The sequence below is a fragment of the Rhincodon typus genome, chromosome 7 (genome assembly GCF_021869965.1).
Source record: "Rhincodon typus isolate 14 chromosome 7, sRhiTyp1.1, whole genome shotgun sequence".
Lineage (NCBI taxonomy): Eukaryota > Metazoa > Chordata > Chondrichthyes > Orectolobiformes > Rhincodontidae > Rhincodon > Rhincodon typus.
This window is the reverse complement of record NC_063338.1, coordinates 93245933-93262060: the sequence shown is the minus strand read 5'-3', so window position 1 is coordinate 93262060 and position 16128 is coordinate 93245933. Positions and strand designations below refer to the sequence as shown.

The 16128-nt window shown below is 39.9% G+C and overlaps 1 protein-coding gene across 1 annotated transcript in view; it reads left to right on the top strand.

The window, feature by feature from the left end:
* cfap65 (cilia and flagella associated protein 65) overlaps positions 1 to 16128 on the top strand; it is a 405073-nt gene that overhangs the window by 278794 nt on the left and 110151 nt on the right. Inside the window, exons 4-8 of the mRNA XM_048599270.1 lie at positions 1120 to 1222; positions 4905 to 5071; positions 7211 to 7407; positions 9007 to 9152; positions 13298 to 13597. Coding sequence (XP_048455227.1) covers positions 1120 to 1222; positions 4905 to 5071; positions 7211 to 7407; positions 9007 to 9152; positions 13298 to 13597 — 913 coding nt within the window. The remainder of the gene's footprint in view (positions 1 to 1119; positions 1223 to 4904; positions 5072 to 7210; positions 7408 to 9006; positions 9153 to 13297; positions 13598 to 16128) is intronic.

The window sequence follows — 16128 nt, the reverse complement described above, 5'->3', positions numbered from 1 at the left end:
TTAAGATATGTCCAGTGCTGCTCCTGGCATGCCCTCATGCACTGCTCTATAACCTGGGTGGATCTCTGAGATTCATGATAATGGAGAAGTGGGGACGTGTTGGCCATGAACTTACAAGTTGTGGTTGAATACAATTCTGCTGTTGTTGAAACAACTTTGGAGTTGTTAGATTTGTTTGAAGTCTGGCCCATTTTGCATTGTGGTCGTGGCCCACAACAGGATGTAGGATATCCTCTATGTGAGGATGGGCCTTTGCCTCCACAAGGACTGTGCAGTGATAACTCGTAACAATATTGTCATGGACAACGCATCTTCTGTCTGTTTAGAAACAAATTTGTTTTATTTTCACACAAATATATTTTTATGTCATAACTCATTTGGTCCCAATAGCACTGCTTAAAAATTAAATTCTTATCTCCTTTGGTTATTTTACCAGTCACTTTAAATCTATGTACTTTGGTTACTGATCTTGTCGCCATTAAAAACAGTTACTCCTGTTTACTCTTAATGATTCTGAATGATTCTATTAAATCTCCACTTGACCTTCACTATTAAATGGGGGGCAAATCCCAGCTCCTTCTGTCTATGTCACAGAGCTCCCTCATGCTTGATACCATTTTACCAATTCCCATACATCCTCTCCAGGACCTTGACATCCTTCCTGCAGGATGGTGCTCCAAATGGTTAAAAATAGTCCCTTCAATGTTTCATTTAGATTCCAGCTCCCTTTAAAACTTTTTAAAATTACTCTGCCTACGTTTGGATCCCTCCATTCTCTTTTCTCCTGCCTACTTCCATAACCTTCACCAATCCTACAACCATAAGAGGTCTGTACATTTGCTGTAATTCTGATTGATGAAAATCTCAAGTTTCCTTACTGTACCAGTGTGGACATGCATTCACCTGTCCAGGTTCTAAGTTCAGTAATTTCCTTCCTATCATCTATCTGCCTCTACCTGTTATTGTCCATCTCCTTTAGAAATCTTCTTGAAACCCAATACTTCTTTAAGTGGCTTCGTGTAAAACATTTTATTGCTGTGGTGAATTTTAGTAAGCTAATAATATTAGAATAATACAAAGTTAATGTTATTTATAAACCTGATTTTTTTTTTGTTATAGCTCTCCATCCACTGAATTCTTCACTACGCTGTTCCCACAGTCAGTGGTCTTGGGTGCAGGGACCTCTTACTCTCTGCCAGTCACTTTTTGTGCTCTTGAGAAGGTAAAGGAGCCGAATGATATTGCTTTGGTTTGTGTTGTTTCATATCTAAATTTTGATTTTATATTGTAATTTCACCCCTTCTTCAGTTTTCTCCACATTACGCAGCACATCTGAGCTAAGTAGGTAGTTTGCTCCTGACTATCCTCATAGAATCAAAGGAATTTACAGCACATGAGTAGGTCAATTTGCCCATCATATCCCCTGTGTTATGATCCCAGTTTATGTTATTACCAGATAAGTCAGAACCCAGACTGAAACTTGGCTTCATAGATCATATTCTGATTTATTTTGGTTTTAACAAAGTGGTCTCTTACTGAAGCATAAGCATGGAATGCTGAAGATGTTGCTTTAGTAAGTATACGAGCAAAAGAAATGACAATAAAATAGAATAAAATATCTACTTATAATACAATTTGAAAACCTTTTAACATAGTAAAAGTATAATCCTATTAATCTCCAACACTCAGGTATAAATTGAGAAGAAAAATAAAATCTATTGTATGGTTAATGTAAATAAATGCTGCAGATGCTGGAAATCTGAAATAAAAACAATCTGAAATGCTGGAGAAACTCAGCAGATCCAGCAGCATCTATGGAGAGAGAAACCAAAGTTAATATTTCAAGTCTGATATGGGTTTTCTATTACTCCTGTCATAATTTTATATGTTTCAATGAGACCTCCTCTCGTTCTTCTAAATTCTATGGATATAGGCCTAGTGTATTCAATCTCTCCTCGTACAATAAAGCTGCCATCCTAGGAATTAATCTCGTGAACGTTTGCTGTACATCCTTTATATCACTTTTGTTTTGGGTTGAAGGAGACCCAAACTGCAGCAATGTTACAGGTGTGCCTTCTCCAAGGCCCTGTACAGATGCAATAAGACACCTTGTTCTTATACTGAAATTCTTATGCAATGAAAGTGAACAGACCATTTGCTTTCCTAACTGCTTGCTGCGCCTGCTTCCTTACTTTTAATTACTTATGTACAAGGACACTCTTGATACATCAATATTTCCCAATTGTCACAATTTAAGTAATACTGTACATTTTATTGCATTTGCAATGCATTTGCCCACTCAGCATGTCTAAATTGCTTTGAAGACTCTTTATTTCCATGTTACAACTCTCAATTCCTCTTGGTTTGGTGTCATCAGCAAACTTTATTATATATTATGTTTGGTATCCTCATCTATACAATGAATAGCTGTGGCCCAAGCACTGATCTCTCTGATACCCCATTAGTCACCACCTTTCCCTCTAAAAATCACCTATTTATTCCTACTTTCTGTTTCCTGTCTGCTAACCAATTCTCAATCCATGCCAGTTACCATAAATTCCCACATACTCTAATCTTATGTGGGACTTTATCAACATCTTTCTGAAAATCTAAATATCCCACAACTGCTGATTCTCCCTTATCTGTTCTGCAAGTATCTTTGCATGTCATGTTGCATTAAGAGGATGGAGGTTCATTGTAGACACAAAAAGAACCAAGTTAAAATTTGTGTTCTGATTTAGTTTGGAATGGAGTGATGTGGGTTGAAATGAGAAAATAGAATGCGCATTGACCAGATTAGATTTTGGTATAATTCCTGAAGCATAATGAGTGGGATGGATGTTTTTCATTCATTAAACTCATAATTTCTTTTTAATCAACCTGTTCAGAGATGTTATTACACACCTCTGGAACAGGTGGGATATGAACCTGGGTCTCCTGGACCAGAGGTTAGGGACATTACCACTGCACCAGAGGAGCCCCTTTCTTTGGCCCCCTGAGACTGCTTTGTCATTTGTTAAAACTGAGATTACACTGGTCGTCACCTCAGCTGAACTTTCCTGCATTCCCTTTGACCTATTCGTCAAGAATCTATCTACCCTCTGCCCCATGACTCCACCTTCTCTGCTGTCTGGGGAAGAGAGTTCCAAGAACTCATAATGCTCAGAGAAAGATTATACTCATCTTGTCTTATATTGGAGACACCTTATTTTTAATCTGTGTCCCTTAGTTTAGTCTTTCCCACTAGGAGAAATACTCATTCAGTATTCACCCTGTCAAGTCCCTCCTTAGAGATGTGTAATATTTGTGTTTTAGTTATTCATGCTGCTATTATAAATAAAATTGAGAGTCTTGCTTGGCCATTTCAACGGCCAGTTAAGAGTCAACTGCATTGATATTTGTATGGATTCACACATGTAGGCTAGACCGGGTAAGGTTGGCAGATTTCCTTTTCAAAAGGACACTAATTAACTGGTTAAAGTTCTCAGTCAGTTTAATGTTTGCTTCATTGCCAGTGGTAATGAGACGAGGGATTAGATTTTTGTAAAGGTGGTGGGAAGTGTAAGTTGGAGAAGCTCCTGTTCTGTGGAGGTGAGATAGGAGGGAATCAGGCCTGCCCAAGAGGTGGTAGGCCCAAAATAACCACAAAGGCAGACGGATGACTAGGCCAACAAGTTAGAGACCCTGCCTCAATTTATTGGGGCAATGGCCCAGTTTTACTGATGAATATCAGGCCCTCAAGCCCTCACTCCTCAGCAACACACCATCTAAGCTGCGGCTGTGCAGCCACTCCAAGGTTCTGCGAACGGTAATTGGTGTCAGTCCGCCAATCACAGCACTGACCTCTGGTTCTGGATGTCCGTGCTGTGCGCAGGCCTTGGACACTTGAGCAGCTGGAAAGCAAATTAGAGGGAATGCTGCTCCTCAGTCTCTCTACATTCCCCTATGCCTTATCTATAACCCCTTCTCATCCCTATGTTCTCTTTGTACTTCTGATGTGGTCTATTGTCACTGACCTAAGATTCACTATGAGCAAACTTTAAGTGTCATGTAATACCAGTGGGAAGCCTTTGAAATGGAAATGACTTAAGCTTTCAATAGTCTAATAATAACTAATCTAGTTTTGTTCAAACACATTTTATACTAAAATAAACTTTGGAGTCATTGAAAAAAAACGTTAATCCTCTGAAGCAGCCATACAGTTGTAACCACAAACAAATAATATAAACAATTAACAAACACGACATCTCTCATCAAAAATCTTTAAAAACAGTGTAAAATTGTCATGCTGAGAACAGTATCTTTTACAGAAATTTCCTTTAGAAACTCTGTCAAGCATTTATGCACTCAGTTGTCAAAACCAACCAATATAACTCAAAACATGGAACCTACTGAGACTGTAAGACCAGATTCTCTATTACAGAATTCCAGAAACTGTTCTATTTTAGTGTTGTATTGGGGCTAGGACCTCCACACTTGAGGCTGTTGACACTGAGGTGTAGTGAACGACATGTGGCTGTAGAAGACTCTATCAAGGGGTTTGAAATGCCACTCACACAATGGAGCCAGTAATAACAGAAGTGTTGTCGACGGCCTTTTCCCATGACACCAAAATGTGCTTGAAGTGTAAAAGTGGGTATGAATATCAGAATTGGGTGACTTCTAAAGGCCTCCTGGGTTTGCACAATTTGGCAAAAATCCAGGAATACCGTTTTTTTCTATATTTATGTCATTAACTACATTTGAATTCCCCAGCTGCCGTGTTAAAGTTTGACCACATGCCTCTTACTCACTTGCCAAGTAACATAACGTCATGCTATTGCACTACGGTGAAGATAAAATCATATACATGCCTCCCCCTGCTTCAGTGAGATACTTTGTCCTTGATTTTTGTCTCCTTACAGAAAGACTATGAGGATTGCATTGTGTTTGAGACGAAAACCGGGTCATTTACTATTCAGCTGCGTGCTTCTCTGCCCTCCCATGATGTGGAGATACCTGATTGGCTGTGCATACCACCATGTGGAGTCTACGAAAACTCAGAGGTCACATTTTACTTGCATAACAATAGGTAAGGTTGGAAGACCATACAAAGAAGAGAATGCATTCAAGTCTGTTCCCCCTTTCCATGAGGGGTCATGGCTATCTGTGTCTTAAACCCCTAATTTCATTTATTTACTCATCTTGGAAAAAAAATTACTAATCTCAGACTTGAAATGATAAATGGAGATTTTTCTTTTGGGAGGGAGTTCTACACTTCTACTACCCTGTGCTTAAATATGTGTTTCCTGAATTCCCTGCCTCAAACATTCAGGATACGTCCCCTTATCTTAGTTTCCCCTGTTGTATATTGAAGTATGAAAGACTAAGTCCTATTGAGAATTAACAGTGACTGTCTGTGACGTGTTGAGAGAAAATGGCATGTACTCGTGTGATGAAAGATTTTGAGAGTAAACACAAACAGAAGCTGGGTTAAACGGACATTTTCAAAACAATAAATATGTTTCAATAAAGTTAGAGTTTTTTTCAGGCACTGGTCTTCAAACATTATTAGAACAGCTGCAGTGCAACAATATAATTATATATGATGGCAGTGCTGAGAAAAGATGGTGATAGGAAAATATCTACTTCCGCTGGAGTGCTTTGAGTAAGTCACAAGGTTCAATAAGGCTGACCAAAGTGCTACAGGAGATTCATTTGATTTCACATTGGGTCTTGCAGTGATGCCAGATTGTGCACAGGTGAGTACACTTGTACATAATGATCAACTATGTGGATTACGTCCAGGTTACCCTGGGGATTAATGAGGTGAAAGCCACATATGTGAAAATTATTGATACATTGGAGGCATATTTTGTATTGTATGGTATGCCTGTGCTGCATGCAAAACAAAACTTTTTACTGTACCTAGGTATATGTGACCATAATAAATCAAATCAAATCAAAAAATTCTGACTTACACAAAATTTGATAAATGTACCCAGAGATGTAGGAATGTATCTACTCATTGATTCTTGATTTGTTACTGATTAGAAGAAGACTGAGAATGTAGTCATCTGAAAGAGGATCCAATTCACGACAGACGAGAAATCAGAGTAGTAGATAATTTGCAGTCCTGAGAAACTTGATGCTGCTAAAAATAATTAAATTAAATAGATAAGGAGGCAGAACTGAGTGGTAATCGGAGGAGTAAGCGAGTGAGAGTCTGAATCTCAAAGCAACAGACACTATTGAAATTGTGAAACATTAAAGTGAGGAAAAGTAGAGGAAAACAGAACATGTAGTAAGAAAATCAACTAATGGCAGCAGCCTGGACTAGATGTTATTAATACAACAGAGACGGGCAGAGGGGCCTTTCCGAATAAGTGTCATGTCAAGCTCAAAACGTTAACTCTGTTTTTCTGTCTCCACAGATGCCGCCAGACCTGCTGAGTTTCTGCAACATTTTCTGTTTCCATGAGACTGTATGTTGATTGACACATTTTAATAAAGCTGTGGAAAGAGAAATCCATCCAATGTTAATCAGTAGATGAGTGTTTAGCTAAAACAGGGAAGAACTCAATATCTTCTAAACTAGCACTAGGCAGATTCTGGCAAATACCACAAGAAGAGGCACCCAAGCAACTCACAATGTTCGGAGGGTTGGTGTGGACTTGATGGGCTAAATAGCCGAAATGTCACATATTGTTACTTGGAAATGTTTTCCGCTAATTTTTAATGAGTGTAAAGATGATTCATTTTAAATGAATTAAAAACTGGCAACCTGAAATGAAACACACCAAATGGTGTGGTTATGCTCTTCAATGTCAAGATTCTCATCTTCGTGCTCAAATCCCTCCACAGCCTTGCCTCCCCTTATTCTCTCTCTAACTTCCTCCAGACGGTGAGGAATCCAGTGAGAATTGTATCCATTTCTGCTTCTAAATTCCTGACTTACTTTTCTTACATCTCTGGTTGTACTTTCCGCTGTACACAAGCCCAGCTTTGAAATTCTGTTACTAAAACTTACTTCATTCAAGATATACTTAAAATCTACTACTTTTGACCAAGTTTTAGGTCTCCTGCATTATTATCACTTCAAGTGTCAAGTTTTATTTCATAAATACTCTGTCAAAGCACTTAAGGATGTTTTACTGTGTTAAAGGCCTGATATAGAGATATGTATAGCTGTTGTTGCTGTTAATGCTGTCATTGTTAATTGTCTCTACAGTCAGCTGCCCACACGCTTCTATTTTGAAGTGCCCAGTCCTTTCGTTTTAGTGCCATCTAATGGCATACTGCCACCATGGGATGATTACAAGATTAAGGTTCAGTTCAAACCAGAGACCCCTAATATATTTGATGCAATTGCTATCTGCAAATTTGGAGATGATAAAAGTGAGAAATATTTAAAGCTGGAAGCAACAGGTGAGAATTAATTTTATCAATATTCAAACTCTGTAATGAAGAAACACAAAGGACTTGCATTTATATCAAGCCTTTCACAACAACAATGCCTACTTTTTAATTCATTCATGTGATGCGAACGTTGCTAACAAAGACATTATTTGTTGCCCATCTCCGATTGTCTTTGAGAAAGTGGTGATAAGCCACCATTTTGAATCGCTGCAGATACACCATTGCTGTTAGGAGGGGAGTTCCAGCATGTTGACCCAGTTATACAGCCGTGATCTAGTTTCAAGGTGGATAGTGTTTGTTGACCTTATCCTTCTAGTGGTAGTAGAGGTTGTGGATTTGGAAGTTGCTTGGTGAGCTGCTGCAGTGAGCTTTTAGATGATATGCAATGCTGCCACTGTGTGTTGATGGTGGATGGGATGTTATCCTCCACACCATACATAATTTGTACATTAACCTCTGACAATCACCATATCCTCAGGTTTTCCTCTTTATCCATTTTGCTTGTTACTTCCTGAAAGAATTCTAGTTCTAATAAATTAGTTATTTTGAAAAAAAAACCCTCTTTAATAGCATTGTTGCATCTGCCTAAACCCGCTAGGAGTTGATAATTATCCTGCTATAACTTTCTTAATAATGGATTCTAGAAATTAGACGATTGCAAATTTTAGAAAACGACAGGCCAATTAGCCTGCTTTCTGTCTTCCTCCCTTATTGATAAAGTTGCTACATTAGCCACTTTCCAATCTATTGGGATCCTTCTAGATTCAAAGGGATTTTGGAAAATTATAGCCAATACATTTAATATCACTGCAGCCACTTCTTTTAAAACCCTATGAAACAGGCCACCAATTTTAGGTCCAATCATTTTTGCAGCACCTTTTCCTGTTGATAGTGATTAAGTTTTTCCCTCCTTTTTGCCTCTTGATTTTTCAAGTGTCTTTAGGAATTTTTCTAAGTTTTCTACAGTGAGAAAAGCACAAAGTACCTATTCTCACACTCCGCCATTTCCTTTTTTTCATTATCAATTCCCTAGACTTATTCTCTGGAGGATCAGCACTACTTGTAGTTCTTCTTTGCCTATTTAAATACTTGTTGAAACTGTTTAACTATCTCTAGTTTCGCCTATTTGTTATTCATTTCTTGCTGGTTCCTAAAGTCTATCCAATACCTTGAACTGCCTCTAACCTTTGCAGATTTGTGCACTGTTTCTTTCAGGGTGATATGATCCTTAACTTTGCAATTTAGTCACGTATGATGCAGACCTCTCAATTTTAAGCAAAATACTGTGGATGTTGTGGATCTGAAATAAAAGCAATAAGTGTTTGAGAAACTCAGCAGATCTGACAGCAGCTGTGGAGACTTTACAGCCTATGCAGTTGAAGGGTCCCCTGCCAATGGTGGAGTGATGGAAGTTGGAAGATGTGCAAGAGACATCCTAAATAATTGCTAATACCTTTTAATAAGGCAGATTTCTGAAGAAGAGACATATCAGACTTGAAACATTAACTCTGTTTTACTGTTCACAGCTGCCAGACCTCCTGAGTTTCTCTACTTTTTGTTTGGGGAAAAAAAAAATTGTTGTTCTAATCATGTTATTCTGCTCCACAGCCAAATACCCTCATCTGTTGGTGAGTGCACTAAATGAAGAGTCACAGACATCCTCACAGGAGGATACACAGAGCATCCTAAACTTTGGACATGTTGCTGTTGGCAGCACTGTTATGAAATTTATGGAGATTCATAACTTCTCAGTGGTGAGTATTTCCAGCAGTAGATTTGGCAAGAGACAGGTAGGCAAAAGGTTTTGATCTGCTCCAGCTTTGCTGTTTGAGCATCTTGGTGGAGTTGCAGCATTTTTCTGAACACGAGTCAGTTTGAGCTTATAACGTGTCTATAGTGTAGTAAAATGTCCCAAAGTGGTTCACAAATCATTACCAAACAAAACCAGTTACAAAGACATAAGCACACGGGGACAGCTGGCCAAAATTCTTTGTTTGAAGATCTGTCTTACGTAGACAGACCGTGAATTTTGGAGAGCTTAGGGCCTACATGTTGAAGGCACAGCTGTCATTGGTGGTGTGATGAAATTGGAGATGTGCAAGACACATCTTCTTAGATGGTAATTCCTTTGCCAGTGCAGATGAGGGATACCCGTGCTGGAGAATGGAATGCTTTCCTACAATGTGTACTCAATTCCAATCTCAAAAATTCAAAACCAAATGCAGCGTGTCCTCAATACGATGTATTGCTCTTTCTTGCCGCTGTCTCATCAAGTACATCCCATTAAAGTATAGGTGCAAAATTTTTTAGGCAGTGAGCTGTTATAAATGCAATTCTGGAAGCGGCAATGGAAACAGAATTAGATATCAACCATCTAAAGAGGAGTGGATGAACACGGGGGAGGCAATAGCCTAGTGGTATTATCACTGGTCTGTAACCCAGAGACCCAGGTAATGTTCTGTCAACCCAGGTTCAAATCCTGCCATGACAGATGGTGGAATTTTGAATGTGATAAAAATCTGAAATTAAGAGTCTAATGATGGCCATTAATCCACTGTTGATTGTTGGAAAAACCCATCTGGTTCACTAATGTCCTTTAGGCAAGGAAACTATTGTCCTTACCTGGTCTGGCCTATATGGACTCCAGACCCACAGCAATGTGGTTGACTCTTATCTGCCCTCTGGGCAACTAGGGATGGGCAATAAATGCTGGCCTAGCCAGCAACACCGTCATCCCGTGAATGAATAATAAAAAAGATTGACAAATCATTTTGAGGACTGTGGGGAAGGAGCAGGAGGGTGAGATTAATTGAGTAGCTCTTTCAAAGACCTGCCCTTGATGAGCTGAATTGTCTTCTCTTCTACGATTTGTGCATTCATTATGTACTATCAGGCCAAGCAGACATTAGTTAGATGTAGAGTCAAGCTGCCTGTATACTGTCCCACCAAGAATCTGCTGCAGCACGGGTGAGATAAAACAGGATAACAGGACAACAGGAAAACATTTAAATAAAGCAAGCTCAGAATATTTCAAAGATAACAAGGTGTAGAGCTGGATGAACACAGCAGGCCAAGCAGCATCAGAGGAGCAGGAAGGCTGACGTTTCGAGCCTAGACCCTTCTTTAGAAGAGGCTTCGCAGTGGGGTTAAAATTTGAAGGGTCTAGGCCCGAAACATCAGCCTTCCTTCTCCTCTGATGCTGCTTGGCCTACTGTGTTCATCCAGCTGTACACTTTGTTATCTCAGATTCTCCAGCATCTGCAGTTCCTACTATCTCAGAATATTTCAATAAGTGTTTGTCCTTTTATAATACTGTCCCTGCTTTCACGCTGAAAGTAGGTAAGGAATAAAGCTTCTATTACAGCACAATATCCCATAAAGCATACTTCGTGAATTCTCTCAACACAAACACATCAAGCTGTTCCAGGTCAGATGGAACACTTACTTTGTCAGTAAGATTATCAATAAGGGCAGCTCTTTCAAAGTATTTCAATGCTACAAAGTAGCCCATCATTGCCCAAACTCATTTTATTGAGTTGCATAGAATTTACCGTTCAGAAACGGGCCATTCTGCCCAACAGGTCTATGTTGGCATTTATGCACCACATGCATGATCTGTTATTCCCTCTTCACCTAATCCTGTCAGCATAAACTTTGAACACTTTCTCCCTCTCAATTAAAGGAAGATTACTCTGTGTGATGTTTATCTCTATGCTGTGTAGCAGTAGTGTAAGCCTAGTTTGGGAAGTACAAATCCACGGCCCTCTGACTCAGAACCTGGAACAGAAACAAATAAGCAGTGGTGAGGTGCCCTTAAATCCAAATTATAAACTTTCCTGGTCTTCAGTGCAGTCCCCATGTCCCTTAACCTCATCCTCCATCCTTGTGTCCTATCCCCTCTTTTAAGTCATTGAATCAGGAGGTGCCTTTGTTATTGTAGCATCAATGTTAAGCATGAACAATGGCTCTCAGCAGTCAAGAGTGCCACCGACTGGCATGTTTGGGTCACTGCAGCCTTTTGCAAAACTGCATCTTGAAATTCTGTAATTAACCTCCATGAAATTCCTTATTGAAAAAGCAATAAATTTACTACAAAAGTGAAGTAACCTACATTGTTAGTGATGTGCTTGCACTTTTTAAATGCTATGTAATTTGATGTAACAATTGAAATCCTACTTTGCTCTTTCACTGAAAAAAAAGTTATGCAGTTTGATTTACTCTATTGTGTGAGTCTTCTGGTATTATCTGGCATAGTGCAATACAGTGTAGGTGCTGCACCCATAGAGACCCTTTCTACAAGCTGAAGTGGTGAACCAAGATCTCTCTTGCACTATTGGCTGTCCAGAAACAATATTTGTTTCTTAACCAACCTCGTTAAAATAGATAATCTTGAGGAATCATTTTCAGGGCTCTGGGTAAAGAGCATAAAAGCATTATTGCATTTCTGCTTGTTAGCTTATGTTGTGTAAATTTGGCTGACTTTAAAAATACTTTATTGGCTCTAAGGCACAAGTCAGGAGTGTAATGGAATACTCCCCACTTGCCTGGATGAGTGCGGCTCCAAAAACACTCAAGGAGCTCGACACCATCCAGGATAGAACATCCCCCTTGTTTAACACCACATCCTCAAATATCCGCTCCCTCCACCACCGACACTTGGTAGCAGCAGTGTGTACTATCTACAAAATGCGTCGTAGAAATTCACCAAGACTCTTTAGATAGCATCTTCCAAGCCCACAACCACTGCCATCTAGAAGGACAAGGCCAGTAGGTGCATGGGAACACCACCAGCTGCAAGTTCACCTCCAAGCTACAGACCATCCTGATTTCAAAATACTTCGCTGTTCCTTCAGTTCATTTGGAAATACCATTCTATATTGTTGGAATATCTCTGCAATTTCCCTGTAGATTTGTTCCTCTACATCCTTACTGTTAGTTGGTGGCCTTTAGAGCACACCTGAGCAACATGATTGCACACATTTTGTTTCTTAGTGAACTGTTCAAGATTTAAAAAGGAGAAATTGTTCTTTTATCCAGAACAAGGGGACACAGTATTGAAATTAAAGCCAGGCCACTCAGGCACAAAATCAGAAACACTTTTTCGAACATAGAGGAGTGGAAACTCAGAAAGCAGTTTCTCCAAATGTCCGAGAATGTAGAGTGAGGAGGGGTTGGATTGGTTTGGAGCTTTTAAGATGGAGAAAAAGTTTTATTTTGGTTAAGAGGGTCAAGAGATGTGGCACAAAATGAATGAATTCAAGGTACTGATCAGCTATAGTACAATTGTATGGTGTAGCAAGCATAGGGGTTTGAATGATTTCTGTGTAAAATTACATCCATTTTAAAGTACAGACAGAGGATATTTAGCCTATTTAATATATGTCAGGTATTTTACGCTCTAAGTGAGCCATCTCCAACTCTGTCATTTCCCTCCATCGCTTTCTCCCTCTTGTACTTGTCTATCTTCCTTTTAATTGTGTCTTTATACCGTTCATCTGAATTGCTGTTATTGGTAACCAGTTCCATAATATAACCACTTTCTCAGTAAAGAATTTTCTCTTAAATTTTTCATTGCATTTGCTAATCACTTTCCTCTATTTATGACCCGTAGTTCTGGTTTCATCCATGAGTCCTGCTTCCTTGAATCAGTGAAATGACCAACTTAATTGGAGCATTACTTAGAGCATTATAACTTGCAAGCCAAGACTTGCAAGATGAATTGACACAGAACTCTGAAAACCGGATACTGGAGAGATGCTTTCGTTCCATTAGCCCAGGATTGAGTTCAGTTGTTGAGATTATATTACCAGTAGTGAGACATTCATATAGTATAAATTTGACTTTGAAATCTCTTTTGCCAGTGTTTTTTAGCTGCTGTTTATTTGCCTTGTGTTTCCAGGTGAACAGTTCATTTCAAATCATGCATAACCAGCACCCTGCACCACTCAACTCGGAATTTGTTTGTGAGGTCAGTGAGGGCACTGTTCAAGCCAGCGGCAGGTACCAGATCCCCATTATGTTCACTCCTCAGACTGTTGGTACTCAAAGTGTCGATTACTTCCATGTGGTGCGGCCCAACAACAGCTCTACATCCGTGCTGAAGACGATTGGATCATGTAAAGGTACAAATTATTTCCAACAGGATAAAGCCAAGCTGAAACAATACAAAATCACTAATAAGATGTCCTATAAAGCTCCTGTACTGCCCAAGCCATGATCTTGCATTTTTCCCTACTTCCTCAACTATCTTCCCTCATGCCATGCCTGACATCTGCCCTTGGGACCCTCAATCTCCCAAAGTCCCCTCTTGCCCTCATCCCCATCCCCTTTAACTGATCCACCTGACTCTCTCCAGGTGCCGTCCCTGTCTCCTTTAAATCTGTCATCATTAGCCTTCTCCTGAAACATCTATCCCTTGACCATTGTCCTTGCAAACTATCATCCCATCTCCAAAGTTCATGAACATGTTGTCACCTCCTAAATCTGTTATGGACTACTGTTACACAGTGAAGGAAGAAGAACAGCTGGAAATGCTATCCTTCAAAGTAGACATGAGAAGGGGGAGAGGAATTCAAATTTATGTTAATAGGGTTAGATGGAGAGGAATGGCAGGATGCAGAGCATAAATATTATCATAGAATCATTGAATCCCTATAGTATGGAAGCAGGCCATTCGGCCCATCGAGTCCATGCCAACTCTCCAAAGAGCATCTCACCTAGACACACTGTCGCACCCCATCCTGTAACCCTACATTTCCTATGGCTAATCCACCTAGCCTGCACATCCCTGGACACTATGGGCAATTTAGCGGGGCTAACTCACTTAACCTTTATGCTATGGGAGGAAACTGGAGCGTCTGGAAGAAACCTATGCAGACATGGGGAGAACGTGCAAACTCCACACAAACAGTTGACCACTTGAACCCAGGTGCCTGGCGCTGTGAGGCAGGGGAGGCAATGACCTAGTGGTATTATTGCTGGGCTGTTAATCTAGAGAGCCAGGTAATGTTCTGGGGATCTGGGTTTGAATCCCGCCATGGCAGATGGTGGAATTTGAATTCAATAAATATATAGAATTAATAATCTAATGATGACCGTGAATCCATTGTCAATTGTTGGAAAAATCCATCTGGCTCACTAATGTCCTTTAGGGAAGGAAACTACCATCCTCACCTGGTCTGGCCTACATGTGACTCCAGACCCACAGCAATGTGGTTGTCTCTTAACTGCCCTCTGGGCAATTGGGGCAATAAATGCTGCCTGGCTAGCGACGCCCTCATCCCATGAATGAGTAAAGAAAAAAACAAAAAAATGCTGTGCGAACTGCTGTGCCATTGTTCTGCCCTATTAGCTCATACCTGTAGAGCTAAATGGCCTACTTCCTAGAACAGAGATAGTAGGAACTGCAGATGCTGGAGAATCCGAGACAACAAGGTGCAGGGCTGGATGAACACAGCAGGCCAAGCAGCATCATAGGAGCAGAGAGGCTGACGTTTCGGGCCGAGACCCTTCATCAGAAAAGGGGGAGGGGAAGGGGGTTTTGAAATAAATAGGGAGAGAGTGGGAGGCGGATAGAAGAGGGATAGAGGAGAGGATAGGTGGAGAGCCTCTACTTCCTAGAACACTTTGATTGGATCTCTTCAATCAGATTGCATTCCTCCTTGATACTGAAGCAACTTTTATCAAAGTCACAATGATATCCAATGTGACTGCCAAATGTAAATCTTCCCTCACCAATCGTCTTAATCTGTAATGCCATGTGAAAGGCTGATCTATTTTGTAATTCATTCTAGAGCTGTTGGATTGGCTGGGCAGGCACAAGTCAAGCTACCTTCAATGGCTGATTAGCCACTGGATATCTTGCTAGGTCATTTCAGAGAGCAATTAAGAGTCATCCGTAGTGCTGTCAATCTGAAGTCATATATAGGCTGGAGCTGGTGAGGATGGCAAACTACCCTCCCAACTAGATCGTGCTTACAAAACCAAAGTACAGTGTCTAACATTAGATTTGATTCCACAATTGGATGGAGTATGTTAAATAATCCTCCTGAGTGTGCCAAGAATACCAATTGCACTACCAGTTTAAGATGGAGTCTGACCGACAATTTGGTGCACTTGTACTTACTGGAAGTTAAATCTATTAAAACAGAAGTCCTTGTTCTCTGCAGACAGAAAAAAAAACATGTACACATTACACCTGTTCTAACAAGATAGCTGATATTCATTGGTAAAGGCATTGTCCTGAGGATTGAACCAATCAGAATTAACCTCCTTAGTTTAAATTTAATCAAAACTTGCCTGTTAACTATCAATCATCATCTAATTAGTGCATTCTTTATGACAATGCCTCTGCCAATCAAATCCATTTGTCTACTACTTGTCATCTACTTGCTGTTCTCATAGAATATCAAAATGATGTTCCCTTCACATTGGTACTTCTTGCATATGTCCTGATGAGTAAAAGACACAATTTATCTTCTTTCAGCAATGTTCAAGTTATTTACTGCAAAGTGACTATTTTTAAAAAACATTAATCATCTGGATGGGTTTTCACAAGTTTGTTTTTCCTTTTTTATTTACTTAACTAAATTTAAATTCTGCACCTGCCAAAGTAGGAGTTGAATTTAGGTCAGAGATAGTAGGAACTGCAGATGCTGGAGAATCCGAGACAACAAGGTGCAGAGCTGGATGAACACAGCAGGCCAAGCAGCATCATAGGAGCAGAAAGGC